The sequence below is a fragment of the Phlebotomus argentipes genome, unplaced genomic scaffold, assembly GCF_947086385.1.
Source record: "Phlebotomus argentipes unplaced genomic scaffold, Phlebotomus argentipes genome assembly contig_46, whole genome shotgun sequence".
NCBI classification, from domain to species: domain Eukaryota; kingdom Metazoa; phylum Arthropoda; class Insecta; order Diptera; family Psychodidae; genus Phlebotomus; species Phlebotomus argentipes.
The window spans coordinates 456829-481165 of NW_026776153.1; the positions used below are offsets into that span (position 1 = coordinate 456829).

Sequence of the window (24337 nt, forward strand, 5' to 3'; positions counted from 1 at the left end):
AGATATAAAATGATAATAAAATCTTGTGAAAAATGGATCAAATTAGCATATTGAGCGCGCGTGATAAATTGCCCGATAGATTGAAATTGCGCGATTTGTCTGTGATTGAATTTATGGTCAATTATGAGACTTGTGATATTTGATGGCATTGAAGAAGTTCGATTGATTGTTAATTGGCGTTTAGAGACATTGACTCTGATTCTCTCGCACGCTCGCGCCAGAGGTTGACAAATCTCTTGATAATTTCAACAGAGAATTTTCCATTCAATCCTGCGGTGTTTTTCCTCTACTGCTGTCTGAGGCCGGAACAAAGAGAGGAAATGCACAAAAACACGCAATTTCACTTGTTCGACGTGAGAAAATCATTGAGTGAGAAAAGATTACAAATTGCTTGAAGGCGATATTGAAATGATGCCTGGAATGGGTGGAAAACTGCTCTTTTTACTCCTTCATGCCATGATTTATGTCCACAAGTGACCAACAGTTGGCAAGAGTTCATCTTGGCACGCAAAACCATTTGTCTTCGCATCCTTCCGGTGAGGAACTCATCCGCGTTAAATCCACTTCCCGCCCCGCCGCCAGCGAGTGTTTGACTGCCTGCCAAGGCGCACGCGAGTGTATTCCGGATCGCCGGGTGGCGATCGGACGCGCACTTATCAGCCCCGTGAATTAATCAGTAGCTTTGAAAAAGGCCTGACAATGTGGTTGCGAGCGACAGTGTGGCAAAAACAGCGATCATAAAAATCGAGTCTATTTTTCGCGAGTGCGCTGAAGAGTTGCGATAAGAGTGAGATGTCCATAAAATTCAGCCAGGCCATTGATTTCATCAGAAGGGCGCAGAAGTCTGACGAGAAGCAACACTACAGAGAGGCAATTCTGCTCTATGAATCTGGCGTTCGTCACCTTCTGGACGCGCTCAAGCGTATGTCGATAAGATTTGCAATTAATCACTTGGTTTGGTGGTTAATCTGTGTTGTTGCAGATGAGATAAAGGGTGAAACAGCACGAGAGGCGATTGCAGAGAAGTGCCAAATCTATCGCGAACGAGCGGATGAATTGCGCCAGAGCATTGACGAGAGTGAAAGTGGCCGCATTGCCCAGACAACAGTGTGACAGTGGCAGTAAATCACGACTCGACACGCAAAACCTCCACACACAGCTGGAAAATGCACGAAAATGCTCTGTTTTGTACGCCTTGTGTGCTTTTTTGTAGATGAATGAAGAGAGAGATGAAATCAATGTTGATAACGGATTTTCACTTGAATTGGCTCAATTTTGCTCGCACGCTGTGTCTTGGCTAAGTTGTGTATGTTTCACGTGCTCAGTCATCAGAGGCGCTGATGATGGCTTGACAGTTCGTCTCTTCGCAAAAAAGTTTACATTTCCCGTGCAGAGGGAAGATTTTCTCTGGTATTTAGCGCATTTGGAGGGATTTTCCGATTAAAATACAATTGCTAATTGGTAGAGGACTGTCCAGAGATTGTGAATGCATAGGTGTATGGTGTGTTTAGTGTGAGGAAAGAGGGTAATTTGTGCATTATCTGATCGTCACAAAAGGGTACGTCATAGCACAGCCTCGAAGAAAAATTACTCATCGCTCGTAAACGAGCAATTTTTCTCACTCCAGAAGATTTTCACAGATAATGTGTGACACCTCTTGGCGAATGCAGCACCACTTAATTGGGACTGCAGACATTTTGCTCCAAATTCGCTGGATTTTTGCAGTGATCAGGGCATCGTTCAAGGACTCACAGAAAGGGGCTCCTTGACCTTGCTCGTAATGTTACTTCTAAGCACTGTAAATTGACGGGATATTTTACTTCCCGGAACAGAGAACCAATGGCAGCCGGAACGACTCTGCAGAAGGCTATTGATCTGGTGACCAAAGCCACGGAGGAGGACAAGAAGAAGAACTACGAGGAGGCCTTGAGACTCTATGAGCACGGTGTTGAGTACTTCCTGCACGCGATAAAATGTAAGAACCGCAGATGAACTCCCGGACGGATTCACGCGAATCTCTCTCTCTCTCTGTCTGATTGCAGATGAAGCCCAGGGAGACAAGGCGAAGGAGTCAATTCGTGCAAAGTGCATTCAGTATTTGGATCGAGCTGAGAAGCTGAAGGCGTACTTGAAGAAGGACAGCAAGAAGAAGCCAGTCAAGGATGGTGAGAGCTCCAAGTAAGTTATCACATCAGATCGGTGGCCAGAGGAAGATGGTGTTCTTCACGGTGTCGCTGTGCTTTTGCAGGGATGATAAGAAGAGTGGCGACAGCGATTCGGACTCCGATGATCCGGAAAAGAAGAAACTTCAGGCGAAACTGGAAGGCGCCATCGTGATTGAGAAGCCGCACGTGAAGTGGTCAGATGTGGCTGGATTGGATGGCGCTAAGGAGGCACTGAAGGAAGCCGTGATTCTCCCGATCAAATTTCCACATCTCTTCACCGGAAAGAGAATTCCATGGAAGGGAATTCTGCTCTTTGGCGTGAGTCATCATCAATTCATGGGTTTTTTTCTGAGCTATACTGAAATAGTTATAATTTAGCCACAAGAGAGAATCAATGGGCAATGAAGAAAACCAGTGTTTGTTCCTCTGCAGACGGCTCAATGAATGCCTCTTTTTCTCCTCTTGCAGCCGCCCGGGACGGGAAAGTCGTACTTGGCGAAGGCAGTGGCCACGGAGGCGAACAACTCGACATTCTTCTCCGTGTCGAGTTCGGATCTGGTGTCAAAGTGGCTGGGTGAGTCTGAGAAGCTGGTGAAGAATCTGTTTGAGTTGGCGCGCCAGCACAAGCCCAGCATCATCTTCATCGACGAGGTGGACTCGCTGTGCTCCTCGCGGTCGGACAACGAGAGTGAGAGTGCGCGACGCATCAAGACGGAGTTTCTGGTGCAGATGCAGGGCGTGGGCAATGACAATGATGGCATCCTCGTGCTGGGCGCCACGAATATTCCGTGGGTGCTGGATTCCGCCATTCGGCGGCGCTTCGAGAAGAGAATCTTCATTCCGCTGCCCGAGGAAGTGGCGCGTCTGGTCATGTTCAAGATCCATCTGGGCAACACATCTCACACGCTCACGGAGAGCAACCTCAAGGAGTTGGCGAAGAAGACGGAAGGGTGAGAATTGTCATTTCAACGTACTTTTACTGTTGAATTGAGGAATTCTTTGGCAAGATTGAAGCTAATTGACGGAATGGTTTTTTGTCTTTTAGATACTCCGGAGCGGATATTTCCATCATTGTGCGAGACGCCTTAATGCAGCCCGTGCGGAAAGTCCAGACGGCCACGCACTTCAAGCACATCAGTGGACCTTCGCCGACGGACAAGAAGACCATTGTGGACGATCTGCTGACGCCCTGCTCGCCGGGCGACGCGGGCGCCAAGGAGATGACTTGGGTCGACGTTCCGGGCGATAAACTCTACGAACCTCCAGTCACGATGGTGAGTCTTCTTGGCCTTCTATTCGTTTTCAATGGTGGTAATCTTGGAATTTCCTTTAATAGGGTGACATGCTGAAGTCCTTATCGATGACAAAACCAACAGTAAATGAGGAGGATATGAAGAAACTCGATAAGTTCACCGATGATTTCGGTCAGGAGGGGTAAAAAGAGATAAAAAAAAATTTATGAGAACTCAAGATGATAATAATTGGAGCATTTTTTCCACTAAAAAAAAAAGAAATTGATAAAACACCAATACGACACTGTTGCCTAAAATATTTTTTTAATGTTAGTGAAAAAGCGTAAGAATCGTGAAGAAGAAATTTTCCCGTGAATCAGTGAACTTTTCTTTTCGGCGGCCAGAGAGATGGACTTGTTAGTGTTGGAAAAATATAAAATGCTTGCTCGTTCCTTTTCTCAGAGCTTTTTTTCCTCCTTTAACGGCAACTTTTGAGACACACACTCTCCGGAAGGGAATTATGTTTCTGGGCCCCAAATAGCCGATCACACCAGCATGTTTATGTCGAGGAAATCATTCGAGTCTTACGAATTTTGAGGTAAAAGAAAAATGATGATTTGCTGTTTTTTTTTCAATATGATATATATTTGTAAAATATATGTGTACAATATAAAATGTAAAATATGTTGTTTACCTATTCATCATCTCAACACTTGCAAATATGTCATCTTTCCGGTTTCTCGGTAATTTTCTATGCTCAATTCTCTCTCTCTTTATTTCTCTTGTAAAAATCACATTCAATTTGCATTTCCAATGTTTCCCAAATTCATCATCATTTCTTATATTATGTTACTACATATTATATAAAATCGATAGAAATTCTATGCGAGTGATTGTTAGGGAAAATCCTTATCATCTAATGCGCATGGTTAATGGCAAAATTGCAGTGGTTTCGTGTAAAAATCTCCTCTGTGTGTATAAATTTATGGTAAAATTAACTCTGGCGATGGGAGAATATCCGTCTTGTAGAGACAGTACAGAATACTTGAATACCAGATTATCTGGTCATTGGAATTGGTGCCCGCCAAAATGTGACCCATAAACGGTGAATCTCGGTTTCTGCCAAAAAATAGAAAGCAAACAATAATAATTATCCAGAAAAAATACATTTCAACAAAATCTTTCCTTCTTACCGCTTAGTAAATGCATTTTCCACCAATGTAATCGCCCATCGAACTTGGCATTCGCGCTTCTTCTCGAATCCCAAATACGCCACAACATTCTTCATATCAATTTCCTTCACTTTCGTCGTATCGCCTTGTTTCTCCTTCTTAATCACCGAAATCTTGCCATCCAGCAATTCCAGCGTGAACGCTTTGAGTGTTCGTGTTTTGCAATCGGCAAACTTCAATTCTGTATTCGGCGAAACTGTTGGTAAATTCCTCAGCGCACGTTCGACGTCATAGAGAAACTTTGTTGGTCGGAGTTCCAGATAATTATCTTTCCGGTCAACATCTGACCAATCTGTCCACCTGACGAAGTAAAAGACAGTTTAATATACTACAAAAACCACAGAAAAATCGATTAAAACTCACCTTAGGACAATGTTAAGGACATTTTCTGTGTGATGAAGTGGCCTTGTCAGATCTCCGCCCAGCAGAATTTCCGACAGAGTCACTCGATGAGGTGGCAAATTGATTTTCCCCGCGAGTTCTTTGCACAAATCATACACCGTCTTGGTTGGTGTGAGCGACACATTAACTTGCTGCTTCTCATCGCCACTCTTCTCCCCAACAATTGTCACCCACACTTTCAAATCTCCCGACTTTTTCACCGTGTCCGCGAGATTTTCCGCCGTGGCGTGATATTTCTGCAACACCGACAGCATAATTTGCTCCTTTGCCACCTCATCGGCCGTGGGATGGAATAGATTCTTGTAGTACACAATTAAATCGTGCATTGTTGATGTCTCCTGACTGGAATATTTCACTTCACCATTTGTGGAATCTTTATCATACAGCAAATTTGATCCCCAAATCATGGCCAAATTCTCTGAACTCATCTTATTCTGTTGCTTCTGTGATTGAATGAAATTCAAATGACCAAGAAGCTTCCGCAACGCTTGATACTCAATTGTTGGCAATCGTGAAAGGAGTTGCTTGTAAGAATCTACCTTTTCTGTGGCTGATTTCAATGAGGAAACACTGAGAAATCCCACTGTATACTTGCCCAACATTGGCTCGGGCAGATCACGAATGAATCTCTTCAGCACATTCGCCACATCGTGTTCAGAATAGTCAGATCGTGTGATTTGCACACTAAATGCATCCGCATGGAAAGCATTCAACAACTTCTGAATCGCATTCTCCGTTCCAGATTTCCGATAAATTCCCTCCGACATCGATCCATGAGCATAGATGAAATTCACACACTTGTCAATCAACACAGGCACATTATCCTTCGTCAATTGTTGATGCTTCAACAGACTTCCATTCCTCAGCGCCTCTTCTTTCACAATATGACGCCATATCTGTAAGAATTGTTTTCAGAGAAAATTTATGAGTGTTTCTTTTTAAAAACGCATTGACCTCATTAACCCAAGCATAATTATGCCAAGCATCAATTAATATAGACAAAATTACAATGGTCAGAAAATCTCACCTTCGTCTCGCGCGGAGAGCTCATGATGAAGTACACGGTGAAGGGAGGACAGTCAATCATAAGCAGTGGTCCAGATTCCACATGTAGATTCACGATGGAGTCATCAGAGTCCTTAAGTACGAGACATCTGGCCTTCCGCAGATCCATCACTTCCAGCTTCTTCTCCGCCGTGCTGTAGAAGATCAACTTGCGACGCTGCAACAGAAGCCACGCTCCTGACCACTGTGCCGTGATGGACTTCTTCAAGTAACACCATCCCGCCCGCGTGAAGTCATTCGTCACGCCAGACGGAAACACATCCGTCATGCTCTCCATCACCCTCTGCATCCACTTGTTCCTCTCCGACGCCTTGGCGGCGCTGTACAGATAGCACACCCTCTGGAACTTACTGTTGCCACTGTTGTTAGTTGTCATCACCATGTTGGGATTGTTCAGTGCCTGACTGCTGGATTGACTCTTGGGCGTGGCCACGGTTAGCTCGAAGCAGTGCTTCTCCGTCGTGCTATTGCTGAACTTGTGGTTCAACACAATCTGAATGGTCGTCACGTGATCCAGTGGAAAAGTCTCCTTCGGCGTCTTGAGACTCGCATCGAGGAATGTTGAGAACTTTTGCTCATGCAAAATTACAAATCTACTCTGAAACTCCTTCAAAATATCCTTCACAACTCCCGTTCCCGATGGCAATCTTATCAACAATCCCTCAAAGCGTGTTCCTCTCGGAATAATTGCCGGCTTTGGCAACATCTCCAGCACAGTGGCAACATCCTTCTTCCCCGACTTGAAGCTTGATTTGCGCAGAATGTTTATCTTACCCTTTTGGAAGACATTCGAGAAGCGTGACATCATTGAAGAGCCCGAAGATGGTGGAACAGCAGAAGCAGCAGTGTGAGTCTGAGGAGCAGATATTGGGGCACTTTTCTCCCCAATCACCTGAGGATTGGCGCCTTCTCGCAGCGCCTGCTGGTACGATGGCGGATCCATGGGTGGAATCATGGGAATACTCTTGCCCACTTTATCCTGATTCTTCTTGCTGCCACCGCTCAAATCATTCTTATTCGCCGGATCGATATTCTGCTCCTTGGCGTACTTCTCTCGCACGGCCGTCGCCTCGTCGACAAACCAATTTGTCCTTGGCGCTGTAGGTCGTCTCAAATCAGCTGCAGCTCCTTCGGCACTGAAATGATCCTCATCCACTTGCGCCAAATACGGCTCTATCTCCGTCTCATCCACAATATTCTCCGTACTGTCGGATCTCAAGCGTAAATTCTGATGAACAATCACACTTCTCTTCCCCTCCGATTGACTCGTCGATGGTCCAGCAATTGGTTCACTCCGTTCTGACGCCAACACACCCGTGTCAACACTGGAATTGTCATCGTCAGACAAGTCAGGAGTTATGCTCAGATCATCAGTGATGTTATCATCATCAATTGATCCATAAGTTTCCTCTGACAGTAAGTTTTCCAGCAAAATCAACTGATTACTCTTATTGCCAAAATTATCATCCACCGACGATGCAAAGAGTGGATCAAATTCATCAATGATATCCTTGGGATTCCTCGAGGAAATCCTCTTCGCTTGCATTTGTATAACTTTCTGTGGCATTATGATGCCCTTTTGCGATTCCATGTCACACAATCGTCCATAAACTGGCTCTTGATTGGCATAAATGGGCTCAGGAGAGCTCATATCTCTCTCCTCCTCCTCATTGGCAGCAATATCATAGAATGTCCAAGAGTCACACTTCTTCGGATTCTCCTCCATCTTCTTCTTCTTGTCCCTCTTCCGGGATTCATAGAAGTCCTCAAGGGAGGAATCAGCACTGGCGAGACGGGAAAAGAGACGCGGATAGAGTGGTTTATCCGTTGGATCCACTGTGGCTCTATTGGAAGCAATGCTGGCATTCTCATAGTCCTCATGGCGTCTCATCTGCACATTCTCCATCGAGTCACTCTCCGTGCTGTCTGTGTACTGAGACTTGTTGATTTTCCCATACGGTGGCTCTTGCTTCAGCACTGGCGCGGGGATTGTTGGGCATGGAAAGCCCTCGACGGAGGAATCTGAATCCTGACACAAATTACTCTCACTGCGGATTCTCATCACTGGCGGCGGCGGTCTTCGTGGCTTTCCTCCGCCACTCACCATGCTCTGTGTCATGTTGCTGTTCCTCTCGAAGCCACTCAACTTCGGCGAACTGGGAATGGATTTGGCAGCGCCAGATTCAGACGTCTCACTGGTCAGAGACGCTTTGCTCTTGGGAATCTCATATGATGACTCAGCCATGCTGATGTCGTCACAGTTGTTCGTCTTGCTCTGCAGCGGACTGTTGAATTGGATCGACTGGAAGACCGTGTCGCTCGGTGGCAGTGTTTGCGGGCGATCCGGATCAAATGTCGGCGATCGCTTGTCTTGCCTGCCCAGCGATAAATTCGATCCACTGCTGCCAATTACATTAAATCTCGATCGGACATTCTTCAGCTTTGAGCTGGTCTCGACGCCCCACGAAGACAATTTCTCCTTGGAAGACTGAACATTCTTATCAAACTTGTGCTTTGCCCCTTTTGTCCGTGCCGACACGCGTTCGGTGATTGATTCCGTCAGCAGTTTTGACGTTGCCCCAATTGACTTGAGAATATCCCTGCGAATAGAACCAAAAATTCATTCAAGAAAAATGCCTCTCTAATCTATAAATAATGTGAAAAAAGGGAAGTTGATTCATCATTCCGCTGAAAGCTAATCTCAAATGATCACAATCATCATCATCAGACGCCGATTCTCGGAAGATTGTCAAGTAGTTCCGAAATAGTATCAACATTATATCGACATTTTGCAGATAACCAAATTTGGTGCAACATAATGTGGGGAAAACTTTGTTATCTCTTCAACAAGTTTTCAACACTGATATTCTCTTTCTGGCAGGTGGAATCACACTTCGGAGGTCTAATCTAATTTCTAATGACCTATTTGAGAAATTTAGACCGATTTTTATCAAAGTCACAGAGAGACAGAAAAATAAGGAAGACAAACATATAAAACAAGAAAATTGCATATTTCTTCGCTACAATTTATTTGTCTCTGTGTGTGAAAGAATGTTGTCATGCAAGATGGAAAAAAGAAAAAGTCTTGCGAATGTGGAAAATAGTTTCCTCATTTTATCACTTTAGCTTTATGTCTTTTTATTAAGTCAAAAACCGCGACTTTCATTGTTTTACATTGATAAATTGATATCAAATCTCTGCATTCGCGACACATTCATTATCAATGAAGCAACAAAACCAAACTCAAGCCTTCTTATCACTCATTCCTAACGTACTTAGCCACATAAAAACGCCCAATTGTAGTACTTTTGTCCACTTGAACATTAAAATTTAACTATTATGGAAGCACGTGTGGCGCAACAAGAGAACTCCACAGAGTTAAATACTCTTCTGCTAATGAGCTTTGCATCCACTTCCACTGTCTGTGAGACACTGAGAGTGGCAACGCTTCCTGCTCCGCTGCATTGGCTGGCGGCGAGAAAGCCCCACTTGCAATATTTCAGTCATTTGATCGCTCGCAGTGGACAAAGAAAGCGAAATCAATGCACAGATCGTGTTACATACCCGGGCGATGAGGTTTTATACTTGGACAGATTATCGTTGCTGGAGTGTGAGCTGTTCAGCGTGCTGCTGGATGCGGATTTCTCCAGTGTCGCATCGTTATCAGGAGTCTCTTCTAGGTCAGGATACAACTTTGTCTGGTTGTCGCGAGAAGTGCGCCGAGCAGGTTTCTGTGGCGCCTCTTTTGAGCTCTTTGATGGCAATCCAGGAGCCTTTCGCGTCGGTTTCTTGCTCACGGCACCTGAACCTTCAGCTGAGGCGTTCTGATGCCTCCGCGGCGCTGGAACAGGCTTCTTCGAGTCCTCACTGTCTTGGAAGACCTTCTTGTCGGACGAGAGGCTCTTATTCATCTCCAGATTAAGATTATTCATCTCTGTGATGACATTCCTGTACGGATTATCCAGTTCATCCACATTCTTGTCCACTCTCGACACTTCCTGGCTCTCTTCTGTGATATTGAAGATGGTTTTGCTGCTGTCCATGGAGACATTCTCGTACTTCTTTCCCTGCTCCTCCGGCACAGGTTTCTGCTGGACATTCCTTCGAGGTCGGGGAACAGGACGTGGAACTGTGTCACCTTCCATCCTCGCGCTATTTATTAACTCACAAACTGTGCCAAATACGATTTTTCAGCGATGTTACAACACCGAAACGTGCTGACTGATGGAATGGTGTAAAAAGAAACTAACAATTGCCATGAGTCATCCACAATTCCGCTGATAAGTTCATTGAATCACTCCATTCAACTCTTCTATGCTGGCGCACTCAATTACTGGCCAATTGAACCACTAAATGCACTCCTCGCACTCTCCACGCCGCTTTTCACACACTTTTCCTCCTCACGCTGGGAGCGGTTTGGCACTTTCCCACAGAGAGAGAGACTGGAGTTTTTCCCAGAAAATTCCCTCTCACTTTTCGTTCACACTTTACGCGCTTTGGCACCGTATTGCACACAGAACCACAGCACTGAGCACAGAAAAGAGACTCTAATGAAGCAGAAATTATGCAGAAGAAGCAAATAAAATGAAGGAAAATGAGATAAAATGGGAAAAATAAAAGAAAATATTTTTACAGCCTGACAAGTGAATCACAATTATTATTTTCCATTCGCTCACATCAGCGCCAACTGCGACTCAACCGAGAAACTTTCAGCGACATCTATGCAAAGTGGAATGCAGTTGTGTTTAAAAACAATACCGAATTAATTCACGTGTTAGTGTTTCACAAAAGAAAAATTTCTCTGTTTAAGCATTGCGAATTTATTTTGATATTTCACTAAAATTGCAATAAATTCATGACCATGTAAAATAATTTGTTGTAACGATTTCACATTATACTTTATTCCGTTGCGAAAAGAGTAAAACTCACTGTTATTACTCGAGGAAGAGAATAGATTTTAAAGATAGTGAGATAAACAAATAGGTTTTAATTGAAATACTAATCTAGTGTTTATATTTTGTCTTGCTCTGGATGAAAGAGTGGAAAATGGACTGTGTATTCTTCCTTAGAATGTGTTCAATGTCATGGTTAAATATTTCTTTAATAATTTGTAATGCTATCAAAGTATTTATCAGCCATGAATTATGTCTTTTATTGCCAAAATGTTTGTTTTCTTAATAGATCAGTAAAGAATGTGCTTAAACGTGTTAATAATTCGTTCATTGTCACAATAAAGTTCTCTCTAGAAACCAAATTTTTAATATCATTTCTCCAAAAAGCATAGATTTTTATCATAAATCACATTTATTTCTAGAAAATTGATGTATTTTCCACTCCTGCAACCGGAGAATAAACAATACGCAATCATTCTCATCATGCATTGCATCCAGAAACCAAAAAATCAAATAGAATATTTATTAAAGTTGAGTTAGGAAATCATATAAAAACATCTCACAAAACACTGACTTGTGCGCCTCTTTTGCGCTCACGCCGCAGATGCAATGTGAAGTAGTGGTGGAGAGATAGAATTTATGAAGGTGAAAAAGTGCGTGGCATTTTGCTATGAGACAAAGTGGGATTGATAAAATGCGGAAATATCGATGAGGAAAGAAAGAATAAATTAACAGGATTTAGCTTAGAGACGCGCTGACAAGTGGCGGGAAACATATACACTAAAGAGAGTGGTCATTGCTGTTCGCTTTGTAATTAAACATCCACATGATGGCGAGATCGCGAGATCTCGCTCAGTGAGAGAAGAACAATACAAGATGTGAATATCGTCTTATGAGAGAATTGATGGGAGTATGTGGTCTTTCTCCTGTCCATAAACGCAGAGATTACAGCTAAAAAGAGAAACGAGTGGGTGTGCCTAATCCTAAAGGGGGGAGCAGAGGACGCGCGCGATCTATGCCGCCAGCTTCTTCCGCGGCACCACTCTCACGGGGAAGCCCTCTTCCCGCTTCAGGATGATGTCCGCCTGCAGCTTGAACTCCTTCTCGTCGATGTTGGAGTGAATGCGGTAGTTGCGCAGGATGGTGGACAGGAGGATCTTCAGCTTCAGCATGGCATACTTGCGACCCACGCAGCTCCTGGGCCCGGCCGAGAATGGCACGAAGGCGTAGTAGTGGCGTTTGGCCTGTCGCTCGGGCAGGAAGTTGTCGGGATCGAAGACGTCCGGGTTGGGATACAGATTCTCCATGCGGTGCAGCTTGTACGTGGCCACGACGACAGTCGCTCCGGCCGGAATCGTGTAATCTCCAGATGCTGAAGCAGAAAGAAAAACACAAGGATTAGCTCGCAAGAAGTGCAGCAGAGGATTAGTCGTTCGTACATAGTTTGAGGTCCTCCTTGAGCTGTCTGGCGATGATTGGCACTGGTGGATACATTCGGAGAGTCTCCATGAGGCATCTCTCCAAATACTTCATCTCGAGCGTGTCCTGGAACGTGGCCGGTCTGTCAGAGTCCCCGAAGATCTCGTCGAGCTCCTGAATCACTTTGTCCTGGATGTTCGGGTGCAATCCCATCAGCGTGAGGAAGAATGAACTGGCGGCAGCTGCAAGGGTAGTGATTTAATTAGTTTGCTCTTCCCCAGGAAAAACCACCCTAATCCTCCTCCCTCACCTGTGGTATCGTGTCCCTCGAACATAATCGTGTTGACCTGCTCGCGAATCTCATCCTCCGTGATCGATGCTCCGTTCTCTGCGCTCTCGAGAAGCAACTCGAGGAAGGCGGATCTCTTCTTCTCGCCAATATCGTTCTCCTCCACATCCAGATCGTCCTTGAGGCCAGAGGATTGACCGAAAGACAGACCCTCGACTGTGGTGGTGTTGTCCGACTTCGCCTTGGCCGTCGTGGCTTCGGATGTCTTGATGCTCGTCTCGGCGAGTGAGCCGCGCGTGCCCTTCTTGAAGGCCTCCTTCTTGCTCGTGATCACGCGCTTCGTGAGGCCGTGAATGATGCTGAGCAGCTTCTCCTGGCGACTGGCGTGACTCGTGAGGTTGAAGATGCTGTTGGGGCGCAACCAGATCTTGCGGATGCGCAAGTGGAGAATGTCACACATCTTCATCACTGCCATAGCGTACTCGTAGCCAGACTCTTGCGTCTTCTTCGATACACCCATTGCAGTCTCTGCACAATTAGTCAGACAAAAAGTCGCTCGTTAAGTGGGATTGAGAGTGAAATGACCGAAATGTCTGTGACATTCTGCAGTTCTCGTATATCACAAAAGATCATTGGGGAATTTTTTGGCGGTCACCAAAGGAAGAATTCTTTGCAATGATTCCTCCATGAAAACCAATTTGATTAGCGCATTGAATGTCCTGAAATGCTCATTGTGCATTCATGACTCATGGATGGTTTTTGGTGGTAAAATAGATAATTCAAAATAGAGTTGCAACTGTTGTGAAAATTCTAAGTCAAATGGATAAAATGACTTCTGATGACTCGTGTAATTGAGGAGGAAAATGAAAATAGTCCGCATGACATAAATTTCCCTCAACGAGGAGCTCGAGTGACAAATAGCATGAAATTAGACGAGGGAAAAGTGAAGATATCCTTGTGTGAGTCCGCGCGGAAAGCGCACGAACAGACGGAGGAAATTGAGGAGGGAAATACATAAGACGGTAAATTGTTCCATTACATTCGAGAGCTTGGGTGTAAAGATGATAATCCAGCGAGTGGGAATTATGCAATTGCTGGCTGACACACTATCGCGATGCTAATATGTAATTGAAACATAAATTGTGTATATGTAGACCAATTGAGAGAAACAGGTTGGAATTATTCTTGAGACACACTGCCACGATGATCCGGCGAGAGCTCGTTTGAGAAATGCATCTCTCTTTTTCTTCGCCCCAGCATAGAAAGTGTGCACTTTGTGCGCGCGACCACTTGCAATTTCTCTCTGGCGAGAAAAATCTCTCCGCCGATGGTTTGCGCGAGAAAGGTGACGCAAAAAGCGAGACTCGCGATTATTATTATGTTAAAATGAATCTGTTATTATTTAATAGGTACGATTATCATGTGTGTCTGTGGTGATTTGCAGATGAAAACATGGCCATTATGCAATTCCAACGGGAAACAGGGTTGCTGTCTATCGAATCCTTAAAGAGTGACTGACACGTAATCTAATCGTGAGATTTACCACTCAGAGCCGCGCTCAGTTACTCAATTTGCCGATTGGGAGAGATGGGACGAATCTCCGCCACATTACGTCTCATGGGTGAACAGAAAGAGTTGCATTGACGTGTGAGTCATGCTGAGGAAAATGTGAATTTTTCAACATTGTTCACACCATTAGTGGGATAATTTAAACATGTTTTGAAGGCTTTGCAACTGTAACAGATGTGGAAGTGATAAAATGTTGTTGAGGGAAAACTTGCACTTTGTGAGACAGTTTGAAGGATTTACTGTATTTTCCTATAAATGCCTTTGCAATTGTGTCGCAATTTCCACGCGTCTCTAATCTATCCAATTGACCATGTGTGAGTTCATCACTTTCTCCATTAGGTGTTTTTTTCTTTTTGGGGAGGGGATGGAATGGGAAAATGAGAATTTTTCTTACCCAGCAGAATTTCCACTGTAGCCTCAGACATGTAATCGTGACAATCGAACGTCTTGCCCACTTCATCCTTCAATCGATTGCACACGTGGCGTGAGTTCTCATTGAAGAGATCTATGAAGCTCTTGAGAACGTTGAGATGGAACGTGGGCGCAATAATTCGTCGATGTGATCTCCATTTGTGGCCTAAAATAAAGATCCGACAAGTAACATTAAATTCAATTTATTTCCATAAACCCTAAAACGAATAAGAAAATTGCTTCCTCTCTTTTGCCAACACATTTCACACATCAGCATAAATTGAGACACTCTGGACACTGGATGCTGAACATTATTGGGGGGCGCTTCAGCAGAGAAAGAGTCCCCCATCGTTGATTCTTCCCATTAACCCACCTGAACTGATTAATAATCCATTTCCCAGCCATGGCTTGAAGAAGCTGTACTCGGTGGACTTATCAATGTAAATGTGACTGCTGAGAATCAACTCAATGTCCCGGGGCTCGAAGAGGAACACCGTCAGTTTGGGGCCGACCCACAGACGCACAACTCCTCCGGGGTATATCTTGCCCATCCGCATAACATTCTCAAATGTTTCTGGGCAAAGAGAGAGTGAGAAGAGAAATGTTAATGGCACGTCAATTGATCCCTTCACGCGTTTTCACTGTAAATTGCGAAACACACTCTGCCTGCCAAACACCCCAATTGCAGGGGTGGCGGCTGGCTGCGAATGGTCCGGAGAGGGTAACTCACTGTGTGGCGAACCGAGGAGACTCATTAAATTGCCAATGACGGGGAGTGTTGGTGGTCCTGGCAATTTCTCGCCCAGCTCCACGAGGTGGCGACGCGAGAGTTTCCAGTAAATAATCCACAGGATGATGGCGGGAGCCAAGAGGAAGTAGAAGACACTGCTGGCGGTCCATGTGTTTGGTCCCAGTGGGAATTCAGGAGCCACAGTGTTCGACATGATGTCCGAGCAGAGAGAGATTTGTGAGATTGTAATCCAGATGTGTGTGCGCGCACTTCAGCCCCTCAAAAGATCCTTTTGAGCGCCGCGATTCGCAACAATTCCCGACTGTGCACAAGCCTCGCAGTGTCCTGGGAGGATTTTCGCGACGCGAGCAAGCAAGATCACGCAGAGTGTCCGGAGAGAGGATAAGAGTACGAAGAAATTCAACTCTCACACTCTTTATGGGAAGTTATAAATCATTTCACTTGAGGCTTTTTGAATGCTTCACCACTGTAATAACACTAAATAATCACAATCTCTGTCTGGCTTTGGATGCCCCCGTATATTCTTCTTTATCTTTCTTATATGGCTATAAGATGTATATGTAGAACACAACTTTATTATCTATTAATAAACTTCACTATAAGTACTTCCTCGAGTCGTTGAAGTCCAGCGTTAGCACAACTGACCGATTTCCATAGTTGCAGGCAGCTTTTATATAGGCTTCTCAAGTATGCATAATCATCATCCCTTCCAAGCTATCCGGTCCAACACGATCGCACAGCGCATGGAGAGTCTTACAAATATCAATTATTATTGTGTGCAATTAGCGATGCAGTTGACGAGCGCGCACTGCCAAATGGAATATTTTTCGGGGGAAAACTGACTTTCCTGTCCTGCAAAACAACCTCTTTTCCCCTCCCCAAAAGCAAAAAAAAACTCAACTTGTGGGATTTTCCACTTGAACTCTTGATCTTACTTGCCTATTGAACTTTCACGCATTGGCCAAAGTCCGACTGCAAGTCTAAAAAAGACACTCAAAGAAAAAATCATGATCATCTGAGGACATTCAATCCTTTGGCAATTTCTATCAATAATGATGATGAATTTATTGAAAAAATAAGTCGGAAAATTGTTGTTCGTGTGAATTTTGCCCACTTCATTCATGTGCGCTGTTGAAAATCACATTAAGAATCCGAGAAGGTGAGGGAAGTAAAAAATTCCGTTTTAATGTAACTTGTTCCAACATTTGATCCGATGTGAGTGTTGAGGAAACTAGTTTTTCTTGTGACGAATTTACAAGGAAATCATTACAAATGCACTCAGCAAGTGTTTGAGTATGGAATAGAATTGTGCAGCTCTTTGTAAATATCCACTAAAACACTATAAGAAGACCTTTTTTTCTATATGGATTGCTGATCAACTTGTGAGATTTCCTATATTTGCATTTGAGAAATCATTTGAATAAAATCTTTCTGCCATTGCTGGAGAATTCAGATGATTTTTCCCTCTATGTGCTGGGATCCGCTGGAGAAAATGCATAGCTTTAAGTGTGAGAAACGTCACCAACATACTGACTTATAGCTATAATGTGTGCCATAATGATATGATACTTAATATATATAGAGTTTCTCAAGATCTAATAGAGTAAAGTGCAAACATCGGGAAGTTGTAATTAGCTCGGCGAAAGCTAGAATGATTTAAATAATATGCTGCAACTAATATTTTCAGGGAAATCTCCGTCCGAAACGACATCGAATGTGTGCACATGGAAAATGCAAAGAACAAACTTTCAAATTTAATGTCTTCAAAAAGCACCTTAAAGCCTTAACATAAGGATATATCCATAACTAATCATGCGTAATAGTAATCTTACGATAGTATAAAACATTTTATTATTTTCAGCGATACCCTGCTCAAATACAGCGTAAGTGATATACGGCGGCGAGTTACATAAATTGCGTGTTGCAATGTGCGTGCATTTAGAGAAGTGATATCTTGCAGCCTGACTAGACAGTCTCTCTCTCTGAATATATTACCGCGATATTATGTGCAGGATCATTAGACAGATGACTCGTAGATGACTATTTGTACAACTTTGGGGTGCTGCTTGTGGGCTTGATGTGCCGCCTCCTTGACTTCTTGCAGAATGGCATTGGTGATCGCGGCGAGAGCTGCCATTTCCTGCTCATCGTCTTTGCCATCGGAACTGGGTCCGCTGAAGCCGTGCCTTCTTGGCATTGATACCTATAATATTGAATGTTGAAAAGCAGGTGAAAACATACCACTTTCGCCAACATACCGTCAGCACGCGCTTTAGGTCATTCTGCAGCGCAGACACGTCGATTCCGCCGGCTCCTCCGCCGGCGCCCAGCCTTCTCAGGGTGTCCGCCAAAGGACCCGAGAGAGCCTGCAGTTGCTGCCAACTCTGGGCGTACTGACGACGCACGAGCTCGATGATGGTGGAAGTCAGAGCCAAGCCGACAAGAATGTACAACGTGCAGAGAAGCATGTAGTTCGGCTTCTCTGGAAGCACGTAAGCCACACACAGTTTGAAAAACTGGAATTCAATTATCTGTCATGAGTGGGATTACCTGGTGTAATGTCTCCGAAGCCAATGGTGGTCATTGTGATGAAGCAGAAGTAAAAACCGTCAAAGAACGTCCAATCTTCCTCCCACTGAATGAGGAGAGCCGCTCCAACGGCCAGATAGAATGCCAGGAAGCCCACAGCCGAGAGAGCGTACAGCCATCTTTTGCTGGAGAAGTCGGCGTCCTTCTTCGCTTTGCGTCTGCACCGCTCTGGAAAAGTCCGGAAGACACACTGTATGTGATCATGTTTTCTCGTGGGAAAACTACTTAGAATAACGAGATGTTCATTAAGAATTGTAATATTGTTTTCATTGGGCAATAAATTCTCGACAATGAGTGTCTCTTTGAATTTGCTTTTATGGTGGAAGTATAATGGAATGCGATGGTAATTCATATAGATTTCTTCTTAAATATTTGAAGGCAAGATGTTATTTTTTCTTTTTCCAAGAAAACCAACAAGTTCAGGTTTCTTGAAATTTTGTGGAAAATGCTCTCTTGCGTCAAAGATCACGTTCTGCGCTTGAAAACAATTCCAAGAAATATTGCAAAGGACCTGTAAGTCCAATGAAACAGATCATCAAATAATTAAACCGCAACAGGAATGTTCTGCAACCACAACAGATTCAATGTACTGAAGACGGTGATTAATTAAGAAATCAACTCTAATGAACTTTACATAGACTTGCATGCACATAAAGTAGTGACACTCCTTCGCCAGGTGTTCTGAATGTGATTTATTTATATTTTATAGAATATCAATTTGCATTGCGTCATTGAACGAAGTGTGACGTATTTTCATTAAAGCTACTAAATGTTTGCGGCACTTTGATAACATTCTCGATAGAAGAGAGAGCCAGAACGTCACGATGTGGATTAATTGTGGGCGCTGGTGTTATTATTGAATGTGTGACAAGACTTACTTGGCAGCGGAGGTAAACTTTTAGCAATAGTCGAGACCGCCGTGGCAAAGAGTCGTCCCCAGTCCGCGATGACGGTGAGTGTGAGAGGAATTCCAATGAGTGCGAAGCACATGCAGAAGATTCTGCCTCCTGATGTCACTGGCACGATGTTTCCGTATCCTGAGAACAAGATAAGCACCGCGCCACGAGACGAGATGAGTGGCTAAATTGCTCGATATTTGCTTGTGATAAATGATCTTGTCGAATGTTTTATGGATACTCAAGAGGCAGGGTTAATTAGTCAGTCAATAAATTAAGTTGTGGTTAAAGTGAGATATTTGTGTGTGGTTTTTTGGGATGATTGAGGATAATAGTTTGTGGTTTTTTTGGCATGGCGCTCTTTTTCCTCACCGATTGTTGTGAGAACGGTGGAGGAGAAAAAGACCGCTTGCATTACGCTCCATTTCTCCTCGTCGGCGGGAAAATCGTCATCAACGGAGATAACCAGACCACCTTGAACGGCTTCCTGCACAGAAACCTCATACTTTGCTAATTCCACCGAGATTAGTCGCTCCAAGTTCCTCACATCGGTATTGTTGGCCACTGTTGTGAGGAAGTGCAGTCGTTTTTCCCGCACAATGTCACGCAGCTCCACAACACGTGCTCTTTCGGCGGGCAATTCCAGTTCCCGGAATACCTGCACATACAATTATATCAACGGCATATCCAGTAATTAGGAGTGTTAGCACACCACAAATCACCGATTACAGTGATGATATTGATCGGAATTTGCATAATTCGCTCAAATGATCTCTTAGATTTGTCGCTACAATTACAGATATTTTCAGAAAATCTAATTATACTAGTTCAGAACACTTAAAGTGAAATAAAGCATGGATTTCCTTCCTCTTTAAATGCGTGATTTATTTCTTGTCACATCAAAACCAGCGCTCGATGTTGCCCACATGATTTTGGGTGGGACAAAAAAAAACACCCATGCAAAACACATAATCTTTCTCTTGCAGTACGAGGAAGTGCTCATGAGAGGACTTAAAAATAGGTTGGGTTGTTTTTATCGGGAGGAAAAGGCGCACTTTTAAATATTCGTAAAATTTTATAAATAGATTATATGGATAATATTCAATTTCCTCTGAGGGCAAATCGATGAAGTGAGAATTTGATTGCGGAAATTGTAATTAAAACAGAGGCAAATACTCTCAAAAGTGTGCAATGACTCTGAATGTGTCGATTTTCTCGGGTTAAACTCTCTTTTGCTGTTACGTGCCTCAAGCAAGGAGTTGAATGAAAATCTCTTCCCATTGAGATTGCTGCACATCGCGCTATTTACGCACCAAAAAGGCAACAACGATATTTATTCAATTTATCTAATTTAGCTGGTGATACTGTGTGCCTCTGTGGATGTCTTCAGTCACCCATTCATGCGCTGGATTCCTATATTCAAAGGCATTTTCACATGTATACAAGTCATAAAAGAAATAAATGGCTTGTTGCTGATTTCTTCCCGGCCGGACATCTCACTGCGAGCCTCGCAGTGGGGCCATAATTTAAAAATAACAAAGACACCAAGCCACAAACACCGAGCGACATTTATTCATGACGACTTATCGGTCCAGCGGCGCATTTAGCCGAGTCCTGTTCAGGGGTTGTGATTTAATAAAGCCAGAGGGGTCAATTTGCCCCACAGGAATCCTTATGACGGGGGGAAAATGAGACATATTTCCTCGCTCAACCATCCAATGTTCGTTGAAATGAGAAAAAGGCCACAAAATTCAGTGTTTGCGTAGCCTAATGATTTGTACATGAGAGACGCATTCGTCGGCAAAAAGTCGATAAGTAAATAAACTGAGAAGATAAATTGAATGATTCCGATGACATTTCAAGAGCTTCAAGAGCTCTGATCAGAGTCTGATGGAAGACCTCACAAGTTCACGCCAATAAAGCAGAGAGAGAGAGAACATGTAAGGAGAGAGGCTTAAGGTGATGCCTGGATGGAAGTTTAACATTCATGCTGGGCGCACTGAATTTGTTTTTACAATCTCACATGTGTTCATCAGTTTTTCCAATCATTTAGGACACTAAATAGATCGTTACCTCTTTCGTGAACTCATAAATTTCCCAACACTGAATCTTTCGAATTTTCGGGCAGTATTGGAACACAAATCACTTGTCGCCTGTTCACAAGAAGAAATCTTCAGTGGTTAAATAGTTGAAAAATCTGAGCAGAAATTTCACTCTCATAACTCATGTTGTATTTGAAAAACACTTAAGATATACGCGCTCTTCAGTGATATTGTGCGGGAAAACATTGATTTCTTCTAGGAAAATTTATATACATTTTCTATAGTGGGAAAACCGATAGGTTGAAGAATATTTCAACAAACAGGAAACTATACAAACCACAAAATTATGCAAATGGTGCAAATGAGAAAGGATGGCGCACAATTTCAGGCAGTCAGTCTTGTTCTTATCTTCCGAACCATTGATTGTGTGTCGCCTCGCTAATTGAATGCGTGATGGGAATATTGACAATGCGGAAAGGATGGTGAATCGTAAAAGTGTCTCGTGGCGACGGAAAAGGAGAAATGGCAAGGAAAGCGGCGTGTTCATTGAGAAAAAATAAACAAGAGTAGTGGAAAAACTGAATAAACCTATAAATTTGCCATGGAGTTTAGCGATTCGTTGGCTATAAAATATACTCCTACAAGTTGTAAATATAAATAATGGACGTTATGGGGATAAAATGTGTTGCAAAATTTTATTATTGTCAGCCAGCCGATTAAATATACATTACAGAGAGAGAGATGGAGAGAGAGAGAGAGAGAGATTTTCAACTGGTGCGTCTACGGAAAACTCTTTTGGAAATATGCAGCGGAATTGTAACAAAGCTATGAGGAAAATTCGTTATTTTTGGTGGTGAAAGAGACAATTCGCCGCGATGTATTTTAGTAATGCTGATGTATTTATAGAAGTTGAGAGGGATTTTTCAGTGTTTTCACCATCAGAATATTGGATGACACTGCGCTCATCGCGCGAAGCATTTGAGAGAAAAAGCACAAATAAACTTGCGAAGAAAAAAGTGTTTTGAAGTATCTTAGTGCTGCTGATGAGGAAATACAATACAGAAATCGGCTGATTTTCTCTCATTTACTCACTCATCGACTCATGGACCCGCGTGACTTATTGTGTGTGATCACATAGTGAATCTCTGTGAACGGATCTATTCTGGGCATCCTTCTCAGACTTCTCAAGCCATGCGAGAGATTACTCACGAAGCCTCTGGATACTTATGTATCACTTAATCACTCTATTACTTCCTCGCTTCGCGCACCATGTGGTGCCTCATCTAAATCGCCAGACGATGGCCCCAATTGCCGATTTAATTTCATGGTGTTTAAGTACAATTGATAGCGGTGAGAAGTGGTGGAAAGTAAATATCCGATCCATACATCAATAAAGGATTAAATTACTCCCGATGTTTATTCAATTCATCACAGTCTGTTTTGTCAATATTCAGCCAGCAAATAAATTCATTTAGCCTAATCCCAACGCTTAAGGAGTGAAAAATGCGTTCTGCATTAAGAAGGTGCGCCTTTAAGAACACGGAAAATTGTCTCTCAACATATACGAAGCCTATTTATAGTGGATGAATTTAGTGGTTCTTGCTTGAGAGACACAAAAGTATTTGCAAGAAGTTGAGTGCTCTGACAACTTTCTATAATTACTGGGAAAGTCTGTGTGGTGTTTCTGAGGAATGTGTGCGAGCTTTCTCACATAGTTTACCGAATAAAAACTCTGTCTTGCCAAATAAATGCACAGATGTTGTAATTGTGCAAAGAAGGAGCGTCGAAATTTATTGTTCTTCAATCCAAAATTGCATATATGATTGAAGCCTTTTTCCCATTCTCTCACCTTTCTTGATCACTTTGAAAGTTAATTAGAGGGATTTTCAAAGGAAAGAAATCCAAATTTATAGAAGAACGATACAAAATACAGTGAAATCCAATTGTCCAACACAACAATCATGTTCCCAAAATGGCCTTTTGTGATCAATCGCATGGCAATTTCTGGTTTTTTTTCTTCTTCTACTCACAATTCCGCCAACGCCACAGTAAACTGCCAGTGAAACCAATAAACCGATATGACTGAGGGTTTTTTTCACATTGACCGCCGTCCAGAATCGTCGGAATTTCTGGCAAAAAGTCTCCCTTTCTTGCACATTCGCGTCGAACTTCTTCAATTGCTCCAACAAATCATTACTGGCATCCGCCTCACTCATGCTTCACGCACGGTCCGATACGCACTTTCACCTTTTTGATCCTCGCGCGAGTCCTGCGGACCGTCACATTCTGCGGCACAAGCGACACTCTGGCGAGCTTGGCGGCACTGGCAATGGGTCGGCGCACGAGGCGGCGCTAGAACATGATGCGTGAGCGAGTGTTGCGTATCCTGGGCGACTTTCACTAGAGTCGAATTCAGACTGGTGGAGCAAGAGAGCTCGTGCGGCTGTCAGACAGTCAATACAATTTGTATATTTCGGACGAATTCAGCAAGACTGAAATCAAAATTCGTTCTAAAAACTTGGAGTCTCTCTCGTCGGCTGTTTTTTGCGTGTGGGAGAGAGAAAGCGTCGTGACTATTTGTGTGCCATTCGCTGTTGTGTGACTCTTTGGCTGCTTGCAAAGCACACACGCGTCACAAGGATGAGACGATAGGAATTGGGACAAATCGCGCCCTTTTATTGCACTCTCTCCCTCCGCAAAAACACCGCTCAGCAAAGGTCATTTGCGCAAAAAAGGTAAAAGTGCCAAATTGTGCGTCCAATTATTCCACCAATTTAGTGTCCAATTTTCCGCGCACAAGAGAGAGTAGAAAGAGTGAAAGAACAAACACAATCACGCTATTAATACTTCTCAGTGCATTTTTTTCTGCTCGAAAAATTATCTCAACTATAAATAGATGGATTTGTGATTTATTGAACATGAAAAATTAAGAGATGGCCAGTATTTTTGCCCACTATTTGAATTCCAGTGCTGAAGCAATGAAAATATTACTTTTGATGTTTCCTCGTTTCTGGTGTTTACCATAAATTTATCTCGCTGCTTTTTATCGGCAAACATCAATAATAATCCTCATAAGTGGCCAGAGGAACAAAAGTGATAATTTTAGATTCACTAGAGGTTTCAGTGAACGAAACAGAGGAGATTATCAGGAACTGCACTTCCTTTGAAAATGCCACAACTGTTTAAATTAAATGAAACAAGTGTGGAAATTGAAGGGTAAATGAAATTGGCAGAATTTACCAAAATATTCACTTCTGTTTAATGTTTCTTTTTTGCATTAACTCTCGCCACTCAAGAACTTGAATTGCGAATCATTCAATGTTAAGCACTTGATTAAGCATGGTACAGAATTAACTCTTTGATGGAATCCAAATCCTATCACA

At 43.2% G+C, this 24337-nt stretch overlaps 4 protein-coding genes across 4 annotated transcripts; 1 reads left to right on the plus strand and 3 right to left on the minus strand.

Moving 5' to 3' along the window:
- The first annotated feature begins 1334 nt into the window (after positions 1 to 1334).
- On the plus strand, positions 1335 to 3681 carry LOC132261937 (vacuolar protein sorting-associated protein 4). Its single transcript, XM_059760996.1, has 7 exons — positions 1335 to 1558; positions 1833 to 1975; positions 2043 to 2178; positions 2249 to 2483; positions 2634 to 3115; positions 3211 to 3439; positions 3502 to 3681. Exons 2-7 carry the CDS (start codon positions 1840 to 1842, stop codon positions 3601 to 3603), a joined length of 1320 nt encoding a protein of 439 aa, XP_059616979.1. The 5' UTR covers positions 1335 to 1558; positions 1833 to 1839; the 3' UTR covers positions 3604 to 3681.
- Positions 3682 to 3801: 120 nt separating this feature from the next.
- LOC132261930 (uncharacterized) lies at positions 3802 to 10732 on the minus strand. The gene is made up of 5 exons (XM_059760984.1): positions 9661 to 10732; positions 6059 to 8696; positions 4993 to 5927; positions 4591 to 4929; positions 3802 to 4516 (listed from the first exon to the last, which is right to left on the minus strand). The coding sequence occupies exons 1-5, from the start codon at positions 10239 to 10241 to the stop codon at positions 4381 to 4383; spliced, it is 4629 nt and encodes a 1542-aa protein (XP_059616967.1). The 5' UTR covers positions 10242 to 10732; the 3' UTR covers positions 3802 to 4380.
- Positions 10733 to 11381: 649 nt separating this feature from the next.
- LOC132262431 (cytochrome P450 4g15) lies at positions 11382 to 16164 on the minus strand. The gene is made up of 6 exons (XM_059761706.1): positions 15407 to 16164; positions 15050 to 15250; positions 14660 to 14842; positions 12718 to 13224; positions 12428 to 12649; positions 11382 to 12360 (listed from the first exon to the last, which is right to left on the minus strand). Exons 1-6 carry the CDS (start codon positions 15618 to 15620, stop codon positions 12002 to 12004), a joined length of 1686 nt encoding a protein of 561 aa, XP_059617689.1. The 5' UTR covers positions 15621 to 16164; the 3' UTR covers positions 11382 to 12001.
- A 1003-nt stretch (positions 16165 to 17167) lies between these two features.
- On the minus strand, positions 17168 to 23409 carry LOC132262442 (TWiK family of potassium channels protein 7). The gene is made up of 6 exons (XM_059761717.1): positions 22985 to 23409; positions 19285 to 19570; positions 18895 to 19053; positions 17978 to 18184; positions 17686 to 17909; positions 17168 to 17630 (listed from the first exon to the last, which is right to left on the minus strand). The coding sequence occupies exons 1-6, from the start codon at positions 23168 to 23170 to the stop codon at positions 17445 to 17447; spliced, it is 1248 nt and encodes a 415-aa protein (XP_059617700.1). The 5' UTR covers positions 23171 to 23409; the 3' UTR covers positions 17168 to 17444.
- Positions 23410 to 24337: the final 928 nt, after the last annotated feature.